The following is a 23,055-nucleotide window of genomic DNA, read 5'->3' as shown; positions in this document are numbered from 1 at the left end:
GAGGCTGTGTATGTGGCATGGCGATATTTGATTGACAGGTGACAACCAACCTTTCAGGAGCCATGTTGATCAAATGCATTGCCTGGTCTAACAGTGTCACCCCAGACAGGCTGTCATTCAGGAGCTGGGTCAGCAGTTCAATCTGGTTTCAAGATAGCATCACATGTCACAGATAAAACTTGGAAGAGCAATGTGTTCCACGCTGGCGGACTCTGTTGACCTGGCAGCAATTTTCAGTGCTGAGGATGGGGCCGGCCCAGGACAAAGGAAGCTGAACATGAGCCCGATGCTTTTGGAGATGAGTTCAAAACCTGACTTGAGTCGTAATAAGAGATTAATTAGGGGGTGGTCCCACGCTAGTCCCCAATTTATGCCCATCAAAAACTCACCATACAGTATAGCATACTGAGCAGTTTCTGTTCAGGAGGTGCTCGGTGGTAGACAAGCTAAAGGTGTCAGGGCTTCGTCACTTGGGAGGGGAGGAAGAGAACCACCTAGGTTGCTGTGAGTTACGATTGAGGTGCATGAGCCAGGGACAGATTGTATGGCGGGGAGGGTGGGGGAGCTGAAAGCAGGCCCCTGCCTGTGTCTCCCCACCTGGGACCTCTTCCCCAGAGCAGGTGGAGGGATTCAGGCTTCCCACAGCTGTCCACGCAGCTCGGCCAGACCTAGCTCTGTGTGGAGGTGGACCTCAGAGCAGTAGCCCAACCATGATAAAAGCTGTTTGGGCAGCTTTGAGTGCCTGGGTCTCTCCACTTGCCCTGGGTGGGAACAGGGGACATGAGCTGTGTCTACACATGCACGCTACTTCGAAGTAGCGGCACTAACTTCGAAATAGCGCCCGTCGTGGCTACACGCGTCGGGCGCTATTTCGAAGTTAACTTCGACGTTAGGCGGCGAGACGTCGAAGTCGCTAACCTCATGAGGGGATCGGAATAGCGCCCTACTTCGACGTTCAACGTCGAAGTAGGGACCGTGTAGACGATCCGCGTCCCGCAACGTCGAAATTGCCGGGTCCTCCATGGCGGCCATCAGCTGGGGGGTTGAGAGATGCTCTCTCTCCAGCCCCTGCGGGGCTCTATGGTCACCGTGGGCAGCAGCCCTTAGCCCAGGGCTTCTGGCTGCTGCTGCGGCAGCTGGGGATCCATGCTGCAGGCACAGGGTCTGCAACCAGTTGTCAGCTCTGTGGATCTTGTGTTGTTTAGTGCAAGTGTGTCTGGGAGGGGCCCTTTAAGGGAGCGGCTTGCTGTTGAGTCCGCCCTGTGACCCTGTCTGCAGCTGTGCCTGGCACCCTTATTTCGATGTGTGCTACTTTGGCGTGTAGACGTTCCCTCGCTGCGCCTATTTCGATGTGGTGCCGCGCAACGTCGAAGTTGAACATCGACGTTGCCAGCCCTGGAGGACGCGTAGACGTTATTCATCGAAATAAGCTATTTCGATGTTGGCTTCGTGTGTAGACGTAGCCATGGAGAGCAGCTGCTAGTCCTGTGTCTTCACCCTCCACCACCCTCTGACTCCTTGCCCAGGCCAGGCTGTGGCTCCAAGCTCCCCACCTTAACCCTCTGGCTGGAGCTGGATTAGGGTGAGCCACATGAACAACTGTGGGGAGCTGGTATGGCGTCACGGAGCCTCCCTCTGTTCTAGGCTGGGCATGGACCCTGGAGGGGGTGGTGTGACAGGTCAGGGGCTGCTCTTAGGCCCTATGCACCACAGGCAGGAGAAGAGTCCAATGGATAGCTCCCACAACTAGCCATGCTTCCCTTGCTGGCTGGGCTTCATGCTGGCCTGGCCAGGGGATGGGGGGTCTTTGAAGGCAGGGGGAGAGGCAGGAAAGTATGAAGGGTCAGACCTATCCACTTCAAAAGTGGGAGGGACCTAGCCCTTTGCCCTCCACCAGCCCCCTGCTCTGGCACAACTCTCAACCAATAGTTGTACAAACACAGATTGGTCTGTGCCTTGTTTGCGGCCATGTAGCAACGAGTGTTTACGTTATTCTCTGTTTGAGCCTTTGCATTGATCACTTACGTCAGTGTTTCTGTTCTCGCCTAAGATTATAAACAAGAGAAATCCTTTTAATATGTATCTATTAGTTTGTTTTATGCTTCCCTCCCCAGATTACTGAAGGGCAGGTTGTAGCTTTTATGACTGTTTGCCATTCATTGTTGTTTATTTGTGTTGAAAAAAAAAAGGCATTTTTCCTCATGGTTAGAAGAGGATTTCAAGGATGCAAATGTTTGCAGGTATTGGCCCAGATTCCCAGCTGGTGTAAAATTGGTGGAAAGTCTGGCTTACTTTTGGCACTGCCACAAACATTCTTAGAACAAAAGAAAATGTTAATTTGTTTGAGTGTGTCTGAGTAAGCAAATAAAAAAGCCCATGAATAGTCAATTAAAGAGTTTCATTTGGCATGGTGACCACACATGGTTTCCTGCATTCATCCACAGCTAGCTAAAACTATCCTGGGCCCAGTCCCAGCAGCTCATAGCTCAGCTCTCTCCAAAAATTCAACTCTCTTTAGTGTATCTGAGTCACATCTCTACTGCACTACTGGTGTGGCTGGGGAAGGTTGTTCAGGCAAGAATGAGCCCGAAGGGAGGTTAAAGCATACAAACCATACCACTCGCTCTGTTGTAACCTCTTGCTTTCCATTTGAAAGGTGTTTTGGCTGGCAGGCTCCTTATTAATTATTGGGTTGGCATCAGTGCTTAACCCGACCATCGGCTGGCGCTGGTTGATCAGAATCGCTTCTATTCCCGGCATCATCCTCATTCTGGCATTTAAGGTGAGAAAAACTCTTTCTCCTAGCCAAAAGAAAATGCTAGATCTGGAGTCTCTAGGTACCTGTTGCCATCAGCTGATATAGACATCAGGACCTGAGAGCCTGCCCCTGTGGTCCTGCTTTCACCCTAATCCACACCAGCCCTTTTATGGAGACAAGCTCTGAAGAGCCCAGACTAGCTACCCACAAGACACAATCTCTTTCTAGGGATCTGCTGTTCCTGTATAGCAGCATCCCAAGACTAGGGCATCAATGTTCTGGATCCAGACAGTGTCCTGATATTGTGGTGGTGAACAAGTAAGGGGTGTGCAAACATAGATGAGATTAGAACAGGTTAGATTATGTAGAATCTAGCAGTTCGTCCACCAGCATATTGATTAAGGAATTTGTTGCTGTCATCCCCGCATACAGCCCATTCACCCAACTTTACCTTTACCTGACCATAACTCAGTGAATAATTCACAATAGACATTGTAAGCCAGCAAGACTAGCCTTTTGACAGGTTGCCGTGGCATTCTATTTATTCAGTGCGGCGCATACGCTCTCTCTCTCGACAGGCATGAACAATTCTCTGTGACTGTTACTACTGGAGCTATGTTGATTAGCTGCGATTGGTCAGCAAAATCGCACAGCTGCTAAAAATCCATTCTCTGATTGAATGAGTGCCCATCCACATCTGGGCATGGGTCCACGCTGCAGCTTGGATAGACGTATTTGTTGTCATTTTCTTTAGCACAGCCAAAAAGAGAAGTGAAGACATACAAGGCAATGAGTGGAAGGGAGGCAAATGGAGGTGACCAACTAAAGTGGGGGAGTAAACTCCCCATGTGGTCCCCTCTGAATCCTGCCCACCCCACCCTCCAGCCTGGGACTCCTGAGTTCTCTTCATCCCACATTACCTGGTGGATTGGCCTCTATCCTTCCTCTGCACCAGCTCCCCCTGGCAAGTTCAGCTGCTCTTCCTGGCAGCCAGTCCCCGGAGCCACTCCGGATGCCGCTTGGTGCTGCCTGGGAGAGAATGCCTGGCTCTATAGGCAGCCACTGCACTGCACCAGGACAGGAGAAATTCTATCCTACCTCTTCCCTTCTGGTTCTGGCCCTGCCCCTTCTTCTCTCCACCTGGGGGGTTCTGCCTTGACTCTTTGTGCTCCTCCCACCAATTGCCTTACAGATTTACATTCCTAATCCACGCTGAAGCCCTTGCTCTTATATCTTCACTGCTGTTTTTCAGCTCATATGACACCTGTCCAGGGTGCAATCACACCTTTGACTGTGGTGTAAAAATGGTGTGAAATACTACTTGTTCTTTCAAATATAAACCAGGATCTCTGTAAATACCCCTGTCTTGCAATTTGACTTCTTGGAACATCTCTGCTAGTGAAACTGTACTGCATGATTAGTTAATGGAAATAACAAAGCAAAAGACATGCACGGCCAAGCTATTGCTTTTAAAAGTCAAGCATCTCTTTCTGTAACATTCAGCCAATTCTACTTATTTTGTGATCAGTATGAGGGATGGGTGCACCAGGCTGGTTTAACTAATGCCTTCCAGTTTTGTTCAGCCTTTGAAATGAACCCCAAATCTGTCTGAAGTGTTAGAAACTTTCATTAAGAGGGAGTGGCATGTTGTTAATCACCATTTAAAATGTCAGCTTCAAGTTACTATTATTTTTATTTAACTGTTTTGTTTGGGTTCCCCACAGTTTTAAAAAGGACGTTTTCTTTTTATTGATTAGCTGGCCCAGGATTGCTGTATAGTGGCGGTCAATTACGCTGTTAGTTCTCTGAGAACCCACTGATTAGGTGCAAGGAATTACTGCTATTTAAGACACTTATCTAGCACTGTTTGTATATTGGATCAGATCTTTGGGCTGGGTAAATCAACATAGCTCCACTGAAGTCTATGAAGTAACACCAATTTACACCAGCTGAAGGTCTGGTTTAATATTTACAAATGTGCATTCTCAGTGGATTGGAAAACTGAACCATGCAGATGTGAAACAGCCAAAAGAAGAGGGAAAAAATCCAATTACTATGGGGTCAGTGCACTGTCTCCTGACATATTTATTAGATCTTAGATCATGAGCTTTCCTGGGGAAACCCACTTCCTCAAATGAATGGAGTGGAAAAAAATTAAAAGCCAAGGTTTATATACACATGTATAGTCTATGTGCCTGGTGCAGGGGCATAGCTGGCACATAAAGGCATATATCATATTAATGATACATCACATTAGTGGATGTAGTACGCCATTAAGTGCCAGCAACACCCCTCTGTCATGTACACTGGACAAACTGGACTGTCTCTGCACCAATGGATGGATGAGCTTAAATCTGACATCAGGCATTGGAGCGCACACAGATCTGTAGGGAACACTTTGACCTCCCTGGACATTCCGTAATGGATTTGAAAGTAGCCCTCCTACAAAAGGATTTTACCATGAGATTACAGAGAGACATCACCTTTAACCTGGGCCTGAAGAGAGATCTTAATTATCTTATGCATTACAAGGGCAACTCTCCCACCTTTGCTTTTCACAGGAATGGGATACAACCTACTTAATCTGCTTCATTAACTGGTCCGACAAATGGCGGGGTGACTTTCTTCTGTCCTCTCACCGTCCCCTCTCCCTAATGGCTATGTCAACCCAGGATTTTTTTTTGTTATTTGCACTCCGTTCATCTGATGAAGTGAGTTTCACCCTCGAAAGCTCCTCACCTAATAAAGTCTCTAAGGTACCCCAGGACTGCTTGCTATTTGTGAAAGTGCAGACTAACACAGCTACCCAGCTGACTGCCTTCTCACAGTCATGTAAAGCTCTGTCTTGCTGCCCGGAGCTGTAAAAGCTCTTCCTAACCAACCTGTATTTGCAGTTCATTCCAGAGTCTGCCAGGTACAATGTTTCTACTGGAAATAAGGAAGCTGCGGTTGCAACACTTCAGAAGATTGCTAGGTTGAACCACTCAGCAATGCCAGAAGGGATCCTGGTGGAGCCTGCTAATGTGAGAGTTAAAATATCTTCTGCCCTCACACCTATGGTTGATTGCATCATTCCTGGATCAAAGGGCACAGGATTACTGGGCTTCTAGGGGACAGGGCTATCTTGCTTAAGCTGCTCCTCTTCTAGCTTTTCTGTTATATTTGGCTTCATTCCAAGGGAATATTGAATGCCAAGACACAGGATGTTGATTTTCTATTGAAAGGGGAGTACTCTGAGCCCTTTCGTTGTAATGGGCTTATTATAGTCTTCTTCATTCACGTGAACGTAATGCTGGGGAAATATTTACTTTTATTGCCATAAAAAGGGCTGTCATTAAAGCGCACTCCTGCTGCGATCTCCAGTAGTCTTTTCTTGGTTACTGAGAGAGCTGTAGCAGCTGTATGGGTGCAGGAAGTTTGCATCTATCCCTTCCTGAAAGACCTGTTCCTCCAAGCTCCTTTTTGAGTGAAAAAAACCATCACCGTCCTGCAAGAGCATAGTTTGTAGGTGAACGTGAAGGAGAACTATCTGGCCCAGAGTCAGAGACCACAGAACCTTGGAGTAATGCTATCAAAGACAAAGACAAAGCCTCCATCTCGGCCATGAGCCAGTTGCAGGTTGTTGGCCTGACTCACGGTATGTCTACACAGCAGCCTTACTTCAAAATAAGCTATTCCAAAATAACACAGCTACACACAAAATGCATTCAAAGTAGCACTTACTATTTTGAAATACAGAATCTAAATCCATAGAGCCTATGGCAAAAGAGAGCCATTGGGTGCACTATGGCTTATTTCAAAATAGGCGCCAATCCCTGACTTACTAGCCCCCATTTTGAAATAGAGGTTGCATTGTGTAAACACTAAGGCCATGTCTACACTAGCCAAAAACTAGTTTTTGTCAATTTCGAAGTGCTGCGGCCACGCGCATGCTAATGAGGCGCTGAATATGTATTTCAGCACTTCATTAGTAAACTTCGAAATGGCCATTTGCATGGCCATTTCGAAGTTTGGGGCTAGTGTAGACACAGCCTTATAGTTATTTTGAAATAACAGCTGTTATTTCAAAATAACTTTGCTAAGGAGACCTAACCTCAGTGATGGATGGTGACATTTTATAACAGTGAGATTGTTCAAGCATCTCCAAGGCATGCTCGTGTCAAATATGTAAATTCTCCAGGTGGCATATTTCCAGAAGAAGAGCTAGCAAGGTCCCTCCTCCCCTGCCAGTGCTAGGGCTGGGCAGAGTTAAGCATGGCTGGCTGTCACAGGTATGCATTCCAGTTCCATAATAGGGACCCCATATAAGCAGTCAGGTGACTCAGGGAGCACAGATTGTCCAAGAGTGGAGAAGTAACAAAGAAACATACGCTGCATGAAAGTGGGCGTATGTACCTTTCCTTCCAGACAAAACTGCAGGAGAATTATGTGCTGGTCATGGCCAGCAACACCATGGCGATGGCAGATGTGGGCGAATGTCCCTGGAGCATGTGGAGGCCAGCTCGTTGTTGGTTAGATATGGCTCGGGCCCTGAATCTCAGAAGGAGAGGGAACTTCACGGAGGGACTGGCTCAGGAGGCTTCAGTTAGATCTAAGAAACTTAAGCGTGAATGAAGGGAATCTTCAACACCATTGCCCAGCACAAAGGCATCCCTGTTCTAGACCTCTTTGCTGCATTTCTAATCCCACAGGCACTTAGCATGGGCCTTAGCGACTCATGTGATGTACTCATGGATTGGCATTAATTAGGCTTAAAACAGCAAAATCTTCCCTGTGGGCCTCGTAGAATTTCTGGAACGAGGCTCTCGCCGGCGCCGTGATCGTGCTGTTCCAGTTGAAGTTACGTATGCAGCCCTGTTCCACAAAGACAAAAAAAATCAGTTCCAAACATTCATGTGAACTCTTCCCCCAGCCCCACTCTGGGCAAGGGACAATTGACTCTCTTCACATTCTGGGCAGTGAGACTCCTGCCCTAGCCATAGCAATCCTGTAGCTCTTCCTACATGTATTTACCTTCATGTCCACTAGCCCAACGTTTGACAGCTGGTCAGGTGCGTAACACAAAAGCAAGTGTACAGCCTCTCATTTCTGACTCTGGTTTCCATTACAGCATTCAAGTCTTGTTATATAAAACAGACCACCACATGTGGGAACTGTGGTCGGTTCGGAGGGCGTTAGCCAAACCAGAAACAAATAAGTATCCAACAGCTCCCCCAGTTTAGGCCATGATCCAGCAAGTTCTTCCAGCCTGAGGCTATGCAGAGCCCTGTGGAAGTCAGGTGGCTCATGGCTAACTTCCCAGTGGAAACACAAACACAGCCCTTCCCTTTGGATCAGGCCCACCAACAGGGAGGAACAAAGGGGGCACATTAGTGGCAGCAGAAGCTCCCAGCTCTTTTGGATTGCCCATGCAGGCCTAAGGATTCTTAGGCACATGTGGGGTGGAACTAGCAGTGGCAGCAAAGGTGGGACAGGCACGGGGAAACCCTGACCCTACAAAGAATGTGTCTAGCAGTGCAGCAGAAGCTTCCTGCAGCACAGCCCATCTATCAGGTGGACCACACCTGTGGGACTGGTCTGCTCTGGAGCCCAGAATTCCTGTCAGTGGATTGCTTTTGGTGCTCTTTAATCTTCAACATCCTCTGTGTGCTTCTGCAGCACATTATTGGACTGCCTCTCAGCTCAGCAAACGTGTTAGTGTGTGCATATACATGGCCATATCTCAATATGAGCCCAGAGAAAGAAGATGCTTTTCTAACCTCGTGGTTTCTGTTAAATAATTTGCAGGCAAGAAGAGGTAGATTCAGAGACCTATTGGACCCCAAATACTTACGAACCACTTTGCAAATATGGATCATATGGTAAGTGTGTGTGCTTTACGGGGGAATTCTTTCATCTGAATGGGAGCTGGGTATGGCCCCGATTAAAAGTCTTCCATTGCCTTTCAAGTGATTTGGATCAGATTCTGAGTGCCCTACAGTGTAGCTAGAATAGGCGGGAACATCTGAATTGGTTTTAAAATTGGTCTTTCACCATTGGGTTTCCCAGCATGAGAATCAGTGTCACACTATAGCAGAGCCAAAGTACTACTGAACTAGGTTTCAGACAGAAACAGAGTTTTTCCTCACTTCTTAAACAAATCCTCACCAGCCATTACAAATCACAAACCAGTGACTCTAGTCTAGGCCTGGAACCAGCCCCTGCAACAATCCTTCCTGCCAACTCTGCTCACACATCTATACCAGAGCCATCATCACAGGACCTAACATCAACCATACCATCAGGGGCTCCTTTACCTGCACATCTACGAATATAACATATGCCATCATGTGCCAGCAACGCCCCACTGCAATTTACATTGGCCAAACTGGACAGTCTCTCCGTAAAAGGATAAATGGACATAAATCAGACATCAGGAACGGTAATGTACAGAAGCCTGTGGGGGAACACTTCAATCTCCCTGGACACTCAGTGGCAGATTTAAGGGTGACAGTCCTGAAACAAAAAAAATTCAGAAATCAAATGGAGAGAGAAATCTCTGAGCTGCAATTTATTTGCAAATTTGACTCCATTAACCATGGATTAAACAGAGACTGGGAATGGCTCGCAGCTTACAAAAACAGCTTCTCTGCCCTGGGCATTAATATCTCCCCATTAGATTCTGACAAAGGCTCACACCCCCTGTCTGAGCTAACTTGTTTTTTCGTCTTTTGAGAAGTACTATTGATACTGGGCCATTTCCACTTGCTGAATAGACCTTGTCAGCTCTGGCCCTCCCCCTTTACTGGGACCCCACTCTTTAAATACCCTTCTGAAACCACCCTGCCACTCATGCATCTGATGAAGCGGGTCTTTGCGCACGAAAGCTTATGCTCCAAAATAGCTGTTAGTCTATAAGGTACCACAGGACTTCTTGTTGTTCTCACTTCATGATTCCATTGACTCTGGACAATCAAACTGAAGAGGAAGATCACATGCCATCTTGTATGCAGATCAATGCATATTTTAGTCATGCCACTGTCTAGAATTGTGAGACAAGCTGTGTGAGGCCATATTGACTTCTGTGCAGTTTGAACCAAAAGGAGTTAATCCAGTGAAAGATAGTCCCTCACTTACCTCATGAAGGGCTGTGAGCTCAATCCTTGAGGGGACCTTTCAAGGGTCTGGGGCAGGTTAGATTTTAAAAAAGGAAAAATCTGTCAGGGATGGTGATGGGGCCTGGACATACTGACCTCTCAAGGTCCCTTCCAGCTCCATGATCTCTCTCTCTCTCTCTCTCTCTCTCTCTCTCTCTCTCTCTCTCTCTCTCTCTGTGTGTGTGTGTGTGTGTGTGTGTGTGTGTGTGTGTGTGTGTGTGTGTGTGTGTGTGTGTGTGTGGTGGGACCAGCACAGCTACCACACCACCCTGTAAGCTAGAATTGCAGTGCAGAAATAATGTGTACATGGCAGACTAGTGACCCAGAACCTTGGTATGTCACTCCCTGTCTCGTTTATGATTTTTCTAATTTGGCAAAATACAGTTTTTCTATAGTTTTCCACATGGGTTCACTTTCCCATCTGTGGAATAATTAGCTTTATTCTCCCAGCTCTTTTGCTACCTTGGAATGCCAAGGGTCCCTTTACTTGTCAAGGGGTGGGAGTGAAAATCACTTTTCTGTCTGTTTATCATTAGGGAGATGTTGAATTACTTGGTAGTGTTGCAACCATTAATTGCAATCATTAGTTCTCTGCTCTTGCCAGAGATGTTATAAGTGCTTTCCTGTTCAGACAGTGCCTAAAACTGATTTTAAAAGACACTGCACAGAAAGGTGAATAAAGCTCTGACAGTCCTAGGTTTGGGGAAAAAAAGTATTGGGGATTTGTTTTAATTATTCAGTGTGCGGATTCCCCAGGAGCCAATGATTTCAAAAATGTCCCTGAACAAGTAGGCCAATGCCACCAACCTGTAAATATTATCATGGCTCCTTTTATCAGTGGGTCTCAAACATTTGGTAAATGTCATAAGGCAGGTAAGAGACATGTAGTGATTATATCCCCTCATTGTGAGCCTACCTCTGGTACAGAACAGGGCACCTGTTTAGCAGACTGCAACAAAACAAGTGGAAGAAAAATTGTCTTTAATTGCAATGGCACGGAGATACAGATACAAATTCAGACTGGCATTTGTCGTGAGGTTCAAGGCTAACCATCCCATCTGCGTGAAATGTTAATGGCCACAAGGGATCAAGATCTTGGTGTGTTATATTACAGTATAGGAAGCCAAACATCAAAAAATTTTGAGAAGACTGGTGAAGATCAGGACCTAAGATGCCAGTGCTGCCATACGTTAGTGGTTAGCGCATTGGCCTTGTAAACCCAGGGTTGTGAGTTAAATTCTTGAGGGGGCCTGCCAAGGGTCTGGGGCAGGTCAAATTAAAAAAAAAAAAAAAGTGCCAGGAACAGTGATAGGTCCTGCTGTGAGTGCAGGGAACCAGACTTGATGACCTCTCAAGGTCTCTCGTGGGTGCATGTGATGTGTATACTTCCTCAAATTGGGCAGTGTGCTGTTCTAGGATATTCCACTGGAGTAAGTCATACTAAGTGGTGAGAATTCCTCCCTGTGCCAGGAGTCTGAATAAAAGTATACATCCCACTTAGATACTACTACTTAAATCTGCAAAGCAGGATGTAAGTGAAATACTGACTTTGTGCCGGCTTTCTGTACCAAGGTGAATGTCACACTCTGAAAAATTTATGCCCATTTTACAGCTGGAAAAAGTGGCGCACACACAGTTCAGCACCAGTTGGCCCCTAAGATGGACTGTCTTTTTTGTCCCTGTTTTTACACCACCAAGAACAATAGGGTCCTGAGCCGTGTTCCCTGTAAGCTGCGCGCTTGGATGGCCCAGCAGAACGCCCGCTCAGCAGCAGCTGGCAGCATGCATTTCGGGCAGTGGTGCACATGCCTTTGTGCACATAATATAATTTATTCTGCCACTGCATGGAAAAAAATTACAGGGAATGCTGGTTCTGGGCCATTAGGAGGGCATCTAGGTTCTACCACAGTACAAACAATAGCTTAACAGTCCGGTTAAGAACTGGGCTTTTTCTTTTGACAAAAAACTAACACTTACCTGGTAGCTACAATTGTGTAACCTACCCCCAACAACCAGTTTGCTGCTGGTTGCACAAATAACTGCTGGGGTTTCCCAAGACGTGAGCTTTCCAAATCCGAAGCGTTGTTTATCTGTGTGACTTTCTGATTGTTACTGGGCATTTAATACCAGCAGATGTTACTCCTCTGCAGTTTCTTAAATCTGTGATTATTTTCTCACATTGTTGGTTTTCTTTCCCCCAGGCTTGGAATATCTTTTGCTTACTATGGGGTCATCTTGGCCAGTGCTGAATTGCTGGAGAGGGATATGGTCTGTAGTTTGCAGACAGTAGCCAAGCCGGAGCTCAGGGATGACTCGCAGGAAAGCCACAGCCCGTGTCACTGTCGGTTTTTTGCCCCTTCGGATTACCAGATCATGATCATCAGCACAATTGGAGAGATTGCATGTAACAGAACCATCGCCGTGTTGTCTTTCCGTGGCTATTTCATGTATTCTGCAGTGCATTTAACCCAACAGATTTGCATGCACAGAACAATATATGGGGGCTTGGGGATATTCACCCTGTGTATAGAGCGAGCCAAGGCCAATGAGGTGCTTCAAAAGGATTTGAGGGGATGTGCTTTGTGCTGGTGGTGCTGGAGGGAGTTTCCGTCTTCACCAGTAACTCATATTCAATAACAGTTGTGGAAACTGAACTGGCACATTCACGTAGCCCATATGCAGAGGATCCAGGATGCCTCTCTTTTTCACGATAACCATAGGAAATTAACTACACAGTCAGATCCAGATCCTCAGAGATATTTAGGTACCTATCTTGCACTTAACTCAACAGAGGGTAGGTGCCTAGTACTTTGGCCATATCTACCTGAGAAGCCTCTGTCGACCGACAATCACGTCTGAAGGGACTTCCTGGCAAAGTTTGTTGACAGATTGTATATACATATGAACGCACATCAAAAGGGCAATCCGCTTAGTCAAGAGAGAGCGGCCAGATTGCCCAGCCCTCTCTTGACAGAATGGCAGAAGCCCTGTCTTTTGACAAAAGGGCCCCAGAGCGTCTATACCACTGTTTTCTTGACATGAAACTAGCGAGAGAGGTGTTGTGCCTGAACAAGGAGAGGTATAACTGTGGTGGTGGTTTTGTTGACAAACTGTTGACAAATCACACTTGCTGTGTAGATGCTGTGCAATTTTTTTTCCAGCAAAAGCCCAGTTTTGCTGGGAAAAGCTGCTCGTGTAGACGTGGCCCTTGAAGATCAGGTCTGACGTTACCAGAGAGACTGGACTGACTTGAAGGCAAAACTTTCAGACAATTAATCCACTGGTTTCTGTAAACCTGCGTGTGAGCAAGAATTGCAATATCTCCCCTGTAGGCAGCCGAATACAGCAAACGTGCTTTAGTTTGGAAAGGGTATTATTTCCTGTACCAACATCCTGTACAGTGTAGCAGAGCCCGGCTCAGAGTAAATTAGACTGGAACACAGCAAAAAGCACACAGTGCAGAATACCATACACCAAAATGCTGTTTGGCATGTCCTCTCTGCTTCAGGATTAGGTAGTAACAGTGGGACCTTCCCCCTTAGGTGCTCAAAGTACATGGCACACATTACTAGATTTAAAGGGGGTAGCTGTGTAAATCTGTTTCAGCAAAAACAATGAGTCCTATGGCACCTTAATACCTAGCAAATTGATTTGAAGAACACTTGGCTGTTACTGGATTTAGCGTCAGGGCAGCCCTGTGAGGTAACCTTAATCCTTATTTATATAGGGAGCAACTGAGATTAAAAGAGCATAAAAGTTGGATCCCATAACATGGCAAAATCTCTGGCCTCAGTCCAACAAAGGGCATGAACACACACTTAGGCTAGATGTACAGGTGTCAGTGTTTTGCTGGACTGGGAGCACCCTGCTTAGCATTATGGAGCACTGAGCCTTTGTTGGCTTGCCCTACTCGCACAGGAAGTCTTTGGCAGAGTTGGGGCCAGAACCCTGGTTTGCTAGTGTTCAAAGACTGCTTAGCAACACAACCCCAGCCTCTCTCGCAGAAGCTCAAAATCTCTATTAACTGGCAGCCCTGGGAACCGGGGGAGTCATAACAAAATGTGCCAGATCGTGGATTGGGACTCATGGCCCTGCTCTGCAGCAGCCAGCCCTGGCTGGGTAACTGGCCCCACAGCAGCCAGTCATGGCTGGGTTAACTGGCTCCACAGCTGCTGCATGCCACTTAACACAATGTACCAGTTTTCCAGGTGCCAAATAACCAAACTTTTACTGTATTAGCAACAAGTGATGAAGTCTGTAATGCTTATGTGATACCACTGTAACCTTGACACAATAGTGGAGTGAGTCTATAGTGGGTCATAAGTGAGACTGGATCAGAAATGCTAGTCCTGCACAATGAGCAAGAGAAAGATCATGGAGTTTGGAGTGCAAAATCTTTTCTAGGGGGAAAGGTGGGATGGAATTTCTGGTTTATATGTCAGGAAATGGTGACAACTCAATAATGGCTAAGGCATCGTTAGAGCCTCTAACCTTAAGTCTGACCTTTTTTTGTTCTATTTTACAGTAAATCCCTTAAATATTCTAGGCATCAATTTCCTAGGAAGACGACTGACCCTGTCTATAACAATGGGATGCACTGCGCTCTTTTTCCTCCTCCTTAATATCTGCACTACAAGGTACTGTATTGGATTAGGATGCATGTAGCATACCGATGGGATGGAGTACCATAGACAGGTGGCAGGACCTCTTATTTTCTCAGTTTGCTAGTCAGCAGTCCCAACAATTCTCTTAGAAATAATCGCCTGAAATTAAATGTCACTTTTTGCCAAAAATGTAACAGCAAAAGCTGTAGTGAGGTCTTGTACTACTAAGATTGAGGTTTGTACAAAATATACTGCTGGACACTTAGTAACATGCTATAAAGCACTATAAATAATTATATGTAAAACATACATTAGGATAGGTAAACAATACCTTTTTGTGGTACAGTGACTTTTTTTTTTTTTTTTTTTTTTTGCCTACTACCAAGTTAGGGTAAGTTTTCAGAGAATAGAAAAATCAAGGGCTATGGGGCTGTTTCATTGCTGTGTTGGCATGAGCTGTGAGTCCCCAGAGCCTAAGGTGGCTGGTGTAGGTCAGCTGTGAGTTTCTTTGCTGTGTAGGCGTACCTTTAGATAATAATCCAGTGGGATGTGTGTGTGTGTCTCTCTCTCCTAATCAGGCTGCATTAGCAAAGCCTGCTTGTATTCACTCAAGAGGCTGATCTTAAGGAAGCTGCAGTTTGTCAATTCTCTAAAGTGGTGCTGGACTGAAGCTAGCACTCTGATGACCTTTCAGATGAAAAATTCCATTAAACTCAACTTTTGGTTGGGAGGGACTACCAAGAAGCACAAAAGCCAGGGGTCTACTAATGCCTTAAAAACAGCATAATGTAATCATGTTTGAGATGAACATGTGAAAACTACTTGTATCATACATGTCAGAACTAACAGTGTTGCAGCACCCCCGCCCCCGAGCTTAAAGTGATTTCCATCATATGCATGGTTTAGTTTGATTCAGCAGCTCCCAGCACCCACCCCTATACAACTTGTTCCAGCACCCCTGCTTAGTATGATTTTCTTTAACCTTGGTTTGTTGTAGGGATGGCAGGGAAATTTAGAAGTCAAGCCAAATTCAAAGATCTAAGCACAACTATGCAATATAGTTACTTGACTGCAAAATTCTGGGTAAAGTACTTTCAAACACCTGAAACAAATTATGCTTAGTCTTCACCTTTAGTGCTGAGTCCAAGCACATGGAATTTTAATAAGCAATTTATAAGCAACTGAGAAAAAAAAGGATAAGACTGGACTTTAACTCCCAGTCTTAAATCTAGCAGATACAATCTGACATGCTATAATGAATACAGATTTCCTCCCTCTTGGCTTATAAGTTTGGGCAGTCCACGTTCATTTCCTTTAGAAAAAGTTCCCCAGTGTGACTCAAACTTTCCTTGCTAATTGAACAGATAAAGATTTCATTTGCCACTTGTTAAATTTTACCTGTCTCTTATTATATTCCTATTTGTTTAGCAATGAGTAAACACTTGTGTTGGTCATGTTAATAACTAGTCACTGATACAGGTTCCGTATTCTTTCCGTCTAGTTCGGGTTTGACTGGTTTTCTCTTCATGCTGCGTGCCTTGGTAGCAGCAAACTTCAACACCATCTACATCTACACAGCAGAGGTAGGTCTCTCTTTTGAAAGAGTCTCATTAAACTGCTCTTGCCAGAAGCAGGGAATAGGTGACATCTGATAGATTACTTGAGGATTACCTATTCTGTTTATGCCTTTTGAAGCATCTGGCATTGGTCACTGTCAGAAGATGGAGTACTTGGCAAATGGACCTTTAGTCTGAATGTGTGGCTTTTATGTTTTTATGCAAAGTATTAATTGAATAAAAAGCAGTTACTTATTCTCAGGAATTTTCCTGTATTACTCAGCTATGGCAAATAGTAATAGAGAGGTAGCCATGTTAGTCTATACTCCAACAAAACCAAGCAGCAGAAATGTAGCACTTTAAAGACTAACAAATTTATTTATTTGGTGATGAGCTTTTGTGGAACAGACCCACTTCTTCAGATCAATTTCATTTCCAATACAAACTGACATTTTTAAGTACAGAGGATCAAAAGAAAAAGAATTGCAATAAAAACTGACAAATCAAGACCTCTACCAAGAATTTATGAAGAGAAGTTACTCACCTGTGTAGTAACGATGGTGCTTCGAGATGTGTCCCCGTGGGTGCTCCACAGTAGGTGTGGGGCTCACCCCGGCGCCACAGCTCGGAAAATCTTCAGCAGTCTCCATCGGGTCGCGCATGCGCTGATACGCGTCGGCTCTTCGCGCGCTTACGGTGACGTGCGCGATCCGGTCCCCGCCAGTTCCTGATCAGCCGCTCCGGATGCCCCTGAAAAACACACAAACAGAGCTCCGAAGTGGGGAGGAACGGGTGGGTAGTGGAGCACCCACGGGGACAGATCTCGAAGAACCATCGTTACTACACAGGTGAGTAACTTCTCTTTCTTCTTCGAGTGGTCCCCGTGGGTGCTCCACAGTAGGTGACTACCCAGCAGTAACCCCCCCACCCCGAAAAAGGAGGTGGGAACCCGATTAATGCACAGCTTGCCCATGAAAGGACTGCTGTCGACAGGCGTGTATCCTCATCAAGCATCCTGTGCATGCCGTAGTGCTTGGAGAAGGTGTCATAGGAAGACCACGTCGCCGCTCTGCAGATATCTCTCAGCGTGATGCCTTTGAAGAAGGCCGTTGACGCCGCCATCGCCCTAGTAGAGTGGGCTCTTGGCAGAACTGGCAGAGGAGTCTTGCAAATTGTAACACACTCTTATGCAAGACACAACGTGATTTGAAATCCTCTGTGAAGATAGCGCTTCTCCTTTTGACCTGGATGCAATGGACACCAGGAGTCTGTCCGTTTTGCGGAAAGGTTTAGTTCTATCGATGTAGAAGGCCAGTGCCCTTCTTACGTCAAGTAAGTGCAACCGTGCCTCTTCATTTGAGTTGTGAGGCTTAGGATAGAATGAGGGCAGCACTATTGGTTTGTTGATATGAAAGTCTGAAGAGACCTTCGGAACGAAGGCTGGGTGTAATCGTAAGACCACCGCTTCTTTTGAGAAGATCGTGCAGGGTGGTGTGGACATTATGGCCGCAAGCTCACTCACTCTGCGAGCTGACGTGATTGCCAGGAGCAAAGTCGTTTTAATAGTAAGTAGTCGAAGGGGGACCGTAGCCAATGGTTCAAAGGGCGGTCCCGAGAGGGTGTGTAGAACTAGGTCTAAACTCCATGATGGCGGTATTGGTTTCCGAGTGGGGTACAGATTCACCAACCCCTTTAGGAAACGCGAGACAACAGAAGGGGCAAATGTGGTTGATCCATCCTCTTCATGCCGAAACGCTGATGTAGCTGCCAGATGCACCTTTATAGGAGGATAGCTAAAGTCCGTTTTGTTTGAGTTGTAGCAAATAATCCAGAATCGTAGGTATGGTGGCATCCTGGGGTATTAGTTGCCTGGAGGAACGCCATTCGGAAAAACGCAACCATTTGTGCTGATAAGTCTTTCTGGTGGAAACGCCTGGAGGAAACGCCTGTGGGCTGGATGAATTGCGATATGAAAATACGCATCCTGTAAGTCGAGGGCTGCAAACCAAATCGCCATGGTCTAGTGCCGTGATTACTGAAGCCATCGTAGTCGTTTTGAAGTGCTGTTTGCGTAGATACTGGTTCAGTGCGCATAGATCCAAAATGGGTCTCCACCGTCCTGTCTTCTTTTCCGTCAGGAAATACCTGGAGTAGAACCCTTTGCCTTGAAATTGTTCCGGCACTCTCTCCACCGCCCCTATGAATAGGAGGTGGTCCACCTCCCGCCTTAATTCCGGTAGCTGAGAGGGGTCTCTGAGAAGGGGTGCGGTGGGAGGATTTGGTGGAGGTAAAGACTGGAAGGGGATCGTGTATCCCGTGTTTACAATCTCCAATACCCACTTGTCCGATGTGATGCTTTTCCATTGTGGGTAAAATGGCTTGAGTCGGTGATGGAACATGTACTGAGATTGGCACTGAGGTACGGTCTTGGCTTCGCGGCCCTCGACATACCCGTCAAACTTGCTGTCTTGCACTTTGCCCTGCGGAGGCGTTGCCCTGCTGAGGCCGGCACCTAGGGCCCTTATAATGTGTTTGTTGATGACGTCCCTGATCATACCCCCGTTGAAATTGGGTACATTGCTGTTGGTAACCATAATGGCGTTGCTGAGGATAAAATTTTTTCCTTCTGAACGGTGGGGTATATATCCCCAAAGTCCGCAGTGTCGCTCTGGAATCTTTGCTCGAGTGTAGGACTGAGTCGGTCGATTCAGCAAACAATTTTAATTTGTCGAAAGGGAGGTCTGCAATTTTGACCTGTAACTCCTTTGGAATGTCGGATGTGTGAAGCCATGACTCTCTCCGCATTACCACTGCAGTGGCCACGGCGCGGGCCGCTGTGTCCGCCACATCCAGTGCAATCTGCACACCTGCTTGAGAAGCCGCGTAGCCCTCTTGCACAATTGCCTTAAGAATTGGCCTTTTATCCTCCGGAAGGAAGTCCATGAGGGCAGTAAGCTTGGAATAGTTGTCAAAATTGTGATTCGACAAATGAGCGGCATAGTTGGCCATGCGGAGCAACCGAGTAGAACTGCTAACTATGAACTGTTAAAAACTATTAACACGAAAGAAAATAAGATTTATCTGTCTCAGGCGTTGGAGCCGGAGAGGATTCCGTCTGCAGCCGTTAGCGGTTGAGAAGGAACTGGCGGGGACCGGATTGCGCACGTGACTGTAAGCGCGCGAAGAGCCGACGTGCATCGGCGCATGCGTGACCCGACAGACTGCTGAAGATTTTCCAAGCTGCGGCACCGGGGCGAGCCCCACACCTACTGTGGAGCACCCACGGGGACCACTCGAAGAAGAAAACTGAATTACCCACGGGGAGAAGTTAAAAAAAACAAAACAAACAAACAAAAAAATACCTGACAGGGTCAGACGAATACCCAGAAACCAGCTACTCCAAAATAGGCCCAAGAAGATCAACAACAGAACACCACTTGTCATCACCTATAGCCCCCAACTCAAACCCCTATAATGGATCATTAAAAATCTACAACCTATTCTGGATCAGGGTGCTACACTCCAGAAGGCTCTAAGTGACAGGCCTGTCCTTTCCTATAGACAGCCTCCTAACTTGAGAAAGATTCTCACCAGCAATCACAGGTTATACCACACCAATACAAATCCTGGAGCTCTTTCTTGCAACAAACCTTGCTGCCACCTTTGTCCACATATTTCTTCTGGGGATACCAACCACTAGACCTAACCATGTTAGTTACAAGATCAAAGGTACATTCTCGTGCGCCTCCAGCAACATTATGCATGCTATTGTGTGCCAACAATGCCTGACATTATGTACATTGGACAAACTGGGCAAAACCTCCACCAAAGAATAAATGGACACAGAGCAGAGCAGACATTAAGAAACTCAATACACATAAGCTGATCAGTGAACACTTCAATGGAGTGGGCCATTCTGTTAAAGACCTGAGAATGTGTGTCCTGGAACATAGAGAGTTTAACAACAGATTACAGCAAGAGATTTCTGAGTTCGAGTACATATTCAAATTAGACATTAACAGATGGTATGAACAGAGACATAACTACGTCACACATTACAAGGACCGCTTCCCTTCCTTTGATGCTTGTAATTATCTCAGACAGGACAATTAACGTCCCCCACCTCTCACCCACTTCCTTCAATCCTATGTTAGTTTTTATTGCAACTTTTTTTCTTTTTTGTCCTCTGTACTTATGTCTGTCTGTATCAGCAATTAAATTGATCTGAAGAAGTGGGTCTGTCCCACAAAAGCTCGTCACCAAATAAATCATTTTGTTAGTCTTTAAAGTGCTACATTTCTACAGCTATGGCAAAGTCATGGTAACTATATGACTACCTTTGGTCTGGTACTCACTCTTGCTTGCATGTGAAATCAGTAGATCAGCGAGAAGCAGAAGGCAAGCTTCTCCTGTACCAACCTTTCATTGTTCTGCAAGCCTGACCTGTAAGACAGAGGAATTGGTGTAGTGTCCACTGCAGCTTGGATGGGACTAACCCAAGGACCTATAACCTGTGGCTCTTTAAAGGACTTGTGACTCTGAACACCATCATTGCACATTTAAAAAAAAAAAAGCTCTGTTTTTTAAAAAAATGGGGAACATATACAAGCCCAACAATGAACAACTCAAATTTAAATAGCAACCTAGGTGATCTCAAAACATTGGCCAACTCTTCCTTTAATATGTGCAGTGCATGGTGGGCTATAATAATGTATCTGTGTTTTGATCATGTTGCTAATGTCTTGATTTTTAAGAAGGAAAAGGAAGCTAGTGACACTTCTACTGTGAAGGGCAACACATTTTAAGAAAGAAAACTGAAATTAAAAGTGAAGTAAAATGGCAGGAGTGGAAGTCGGGAAGATAGTATAAGCACACATGCAAAGTGTGAGGTAACAGAACATGTAAAAAGCTTGTGAACACCCTGCAGTAAACATGTATCGCATTACCAATCATTGCGTACGATGTCCTTAAAATGGGGTATACGAAAGTTATGATTTGATGTTATTTATTAAGGACTGTCTCATTCACATGCATTGTGGCTCCTGAATTATATAGTTTTTACCAAATGCAGAGAAAAATGGCTTCTCTTATTTTGTTTGCATACCCCTGGACTAACCTAAACCAATTCTATGTAGAAGCCCTTTGAACATTTCTCCCTACAGCTGTCCATTGTGTGGCGAGTTCCTGTAGTTCTTGCTGGTAATGAACTAAGCCTTCTTTTTCTTGCTGTAGGTTTACCCCACCACAATGCGAGCGCTGGGGATGGGAACAAGTGGTTCACTTTGTCGGGTTGGAGCTATGGTGGCACCATTTATAGCACAAGTAAGAGGCTATTCCTATTATGAGACAGTGGATATCCGTGAAGTGGAGAGAGAGAAAAGCCCTTGGCTGATATTTCTTCAGCTACTTTGAAAGATCTCAGCACTGGCCTTTGTTCTTGTGGGTGCACTTCTGTTTTTTGGGTCAACTCTGTACCCAACGTTGCTCTCACATACACCCACGACTCTCCTGGAAACGTGTGTGCACCTGCCTGTACACACTTATGTTTGCTTTATTTTTGCCAAGACAGTGGCTCTTCATCTGATATTTATATGAAAACTAGGATTAGGTGTGTAGATATTGGCAACAAAATAGACCCACAGTTGGTGGTGGCTCATGCCTTTGAAAGCTAAGACACAAACCACAAAATGGTTATGTCCCACGCCTGTATAATTGTAAAGCTCACTGAAGCAGCAGCTGGAGTGCGAGAGAGACAGACCAGCTCTTCATGTACACACACCTCTACCTCCTTCACAGCTCGGAAGGCACGGGCCATAAGCCCGGCCCCTGCAGACTTCCTGGTGCCTGACCTCAATGGCTGTCCTTCCTTTTCTGTGGCTTCTTCAAGCAGTGGTTACCACAGCAACATGCTGCTAAAGTGACTCCTCTGCATGGTAAATTGCTGCAGTTACAAGGCATCCTCTTGAGGTACTATTGGTTCAGCTAAGTTAAGTCTCATGCACCCTATATTCTTCAAACGTGCCAGTGTTGTTTCACTCAGCAGATCATGACATTTACAGCAAAAAAATCAATCAAATTATATAATATCAGTTACATAAAAATGTGCCAAATGTATTTTGTACATTCTGGGAACTAATCTGATTAATAGAATAGCTTATTGGCTATGCTTGACTCCTTTACTCTCTTGTCCATTTCACATCTTGATTCCGAACATGCCTCCTACCCACAATCTCGCACTCCAGCATGGAGCTGATGTGTGGTTGCTTTGTTGGCAGGTTCTCATGAGCACTTCCTTCCTGGGGGCCCTCTGCCTTTTCGCAGGAGTGTGTGGGGTGTGCGCCATCTCTGCCTTCACTCTGCCCATAGAGACCAAAGGACGAGCGCTCCAGGTTTGTAATAACTCATCCTTATTTCCAACACAGCTACAGCTCTCTCTACATAAGAGCAATACTGATTTAACTAGTTTAGAGGCTCCTAAACATTATTCTGTCACAGATCCATAGAAAGCACACAAGCCCAAACAACGTTTCTCTCTACACACAGGTTGGACTGACCTAACAACGGACAGGCCAATGCTGGGAAATAATCAATTTTAGATGTGAAACACCAGGTTAAGAATTGCATAGCTGGAGTCAAATGTATCTAAACCCTATTGTTGCCACTGTCCCCACAGCTGGAAGTCAATGGGAGAAACTATCCCATTGACTTCCCTTACTCCTTGCACCTGTACTGGGGTTGACAGCAGCCACCGCTAGGTGCACTAAATGAAACCCTGGAAGATCGACCCTGGTGTGTCAATCTTCCGGTAAGTATAGATGTTGCAATTTCAATAGACATCCTTTTTGCAGACAAGTGCTACAGTCCTTATTCTGCTACCAGTTATGCTTTTCAAAAGAGATTAGTCCCATGGGAGATAATAGGACAATAAAATATGTAGTTACTTGTGCACAAACATTAACTTGATTAAGGCCACAGAAGGTGTGTGTCAAAATTTGTGCACA

At 45.7% G+C, this 23,055-nt stretch overlaps 1 protein-coding gene across 3 annotated transcripts in view; it reads left to right on the top strand.

Annotated features, from left to right (window-relative positions):
* The window catches only part of SVOPL (SVOP like), a 41,835-nt gene that overhangs the window by 17,916 nt on the left and 864 nt on the right, over positions 1-23,055 (top strand). For 2 of the 3 annotated variants that reach the window (XM_074983818.1, XM_074983820.1), the window contains exons 8-15: positions 2,657-2,782; positions 5,653-5,781; positions 8,546-8,619; positions 12,096-12,298; positions 14,420-14,531; positions 16,000-16,081; positions 21,287-21,376; positions 22,330-22,443. In XM_074983818.1, coding sequence (XP_074839919.1) covers positions 2,657-2,782; positions 5,653-5,781; positions 8,546-8,619; positions 12,096-12,298; positions 14,420-14,531; positions 16,000-16,081; positions 21,287-21,376; positions 22,330-22,443 — 930 coding nt within the window. The remainder of the gene's footprint in view (positions 1-2,656; positions 2,783-5,652; positions 5,782-8,545; positions 8,620-12,095; positions 12,299-14,419; positions 14,532-15,999; positions 16,082-21,286; positions 21,377-22,329; positions 22,444-23,055) is intronic. The other variant, XM_074983819.1, reaches the window with a different exon arrangement.

The sequence above is a fragment of the Carettochelys insculpta genome, chromosome 1, assembly GCF_033958435.1.
Source record: "Carettochelys insculpta isolate YL-2023 chromosome 1, ASM3395843v1, whole genome shotgun sequence".
Classification (NCBI taxonomy): domain Eukaryota; kingdom Metazoa; phylum Chordata; order Testudines; family Carettochelyidae; genus Carettochelys; species Carettochelys insculpta.
This window is presented reverse-complemented; position numbering and strand designations above follow the sequence as displayed.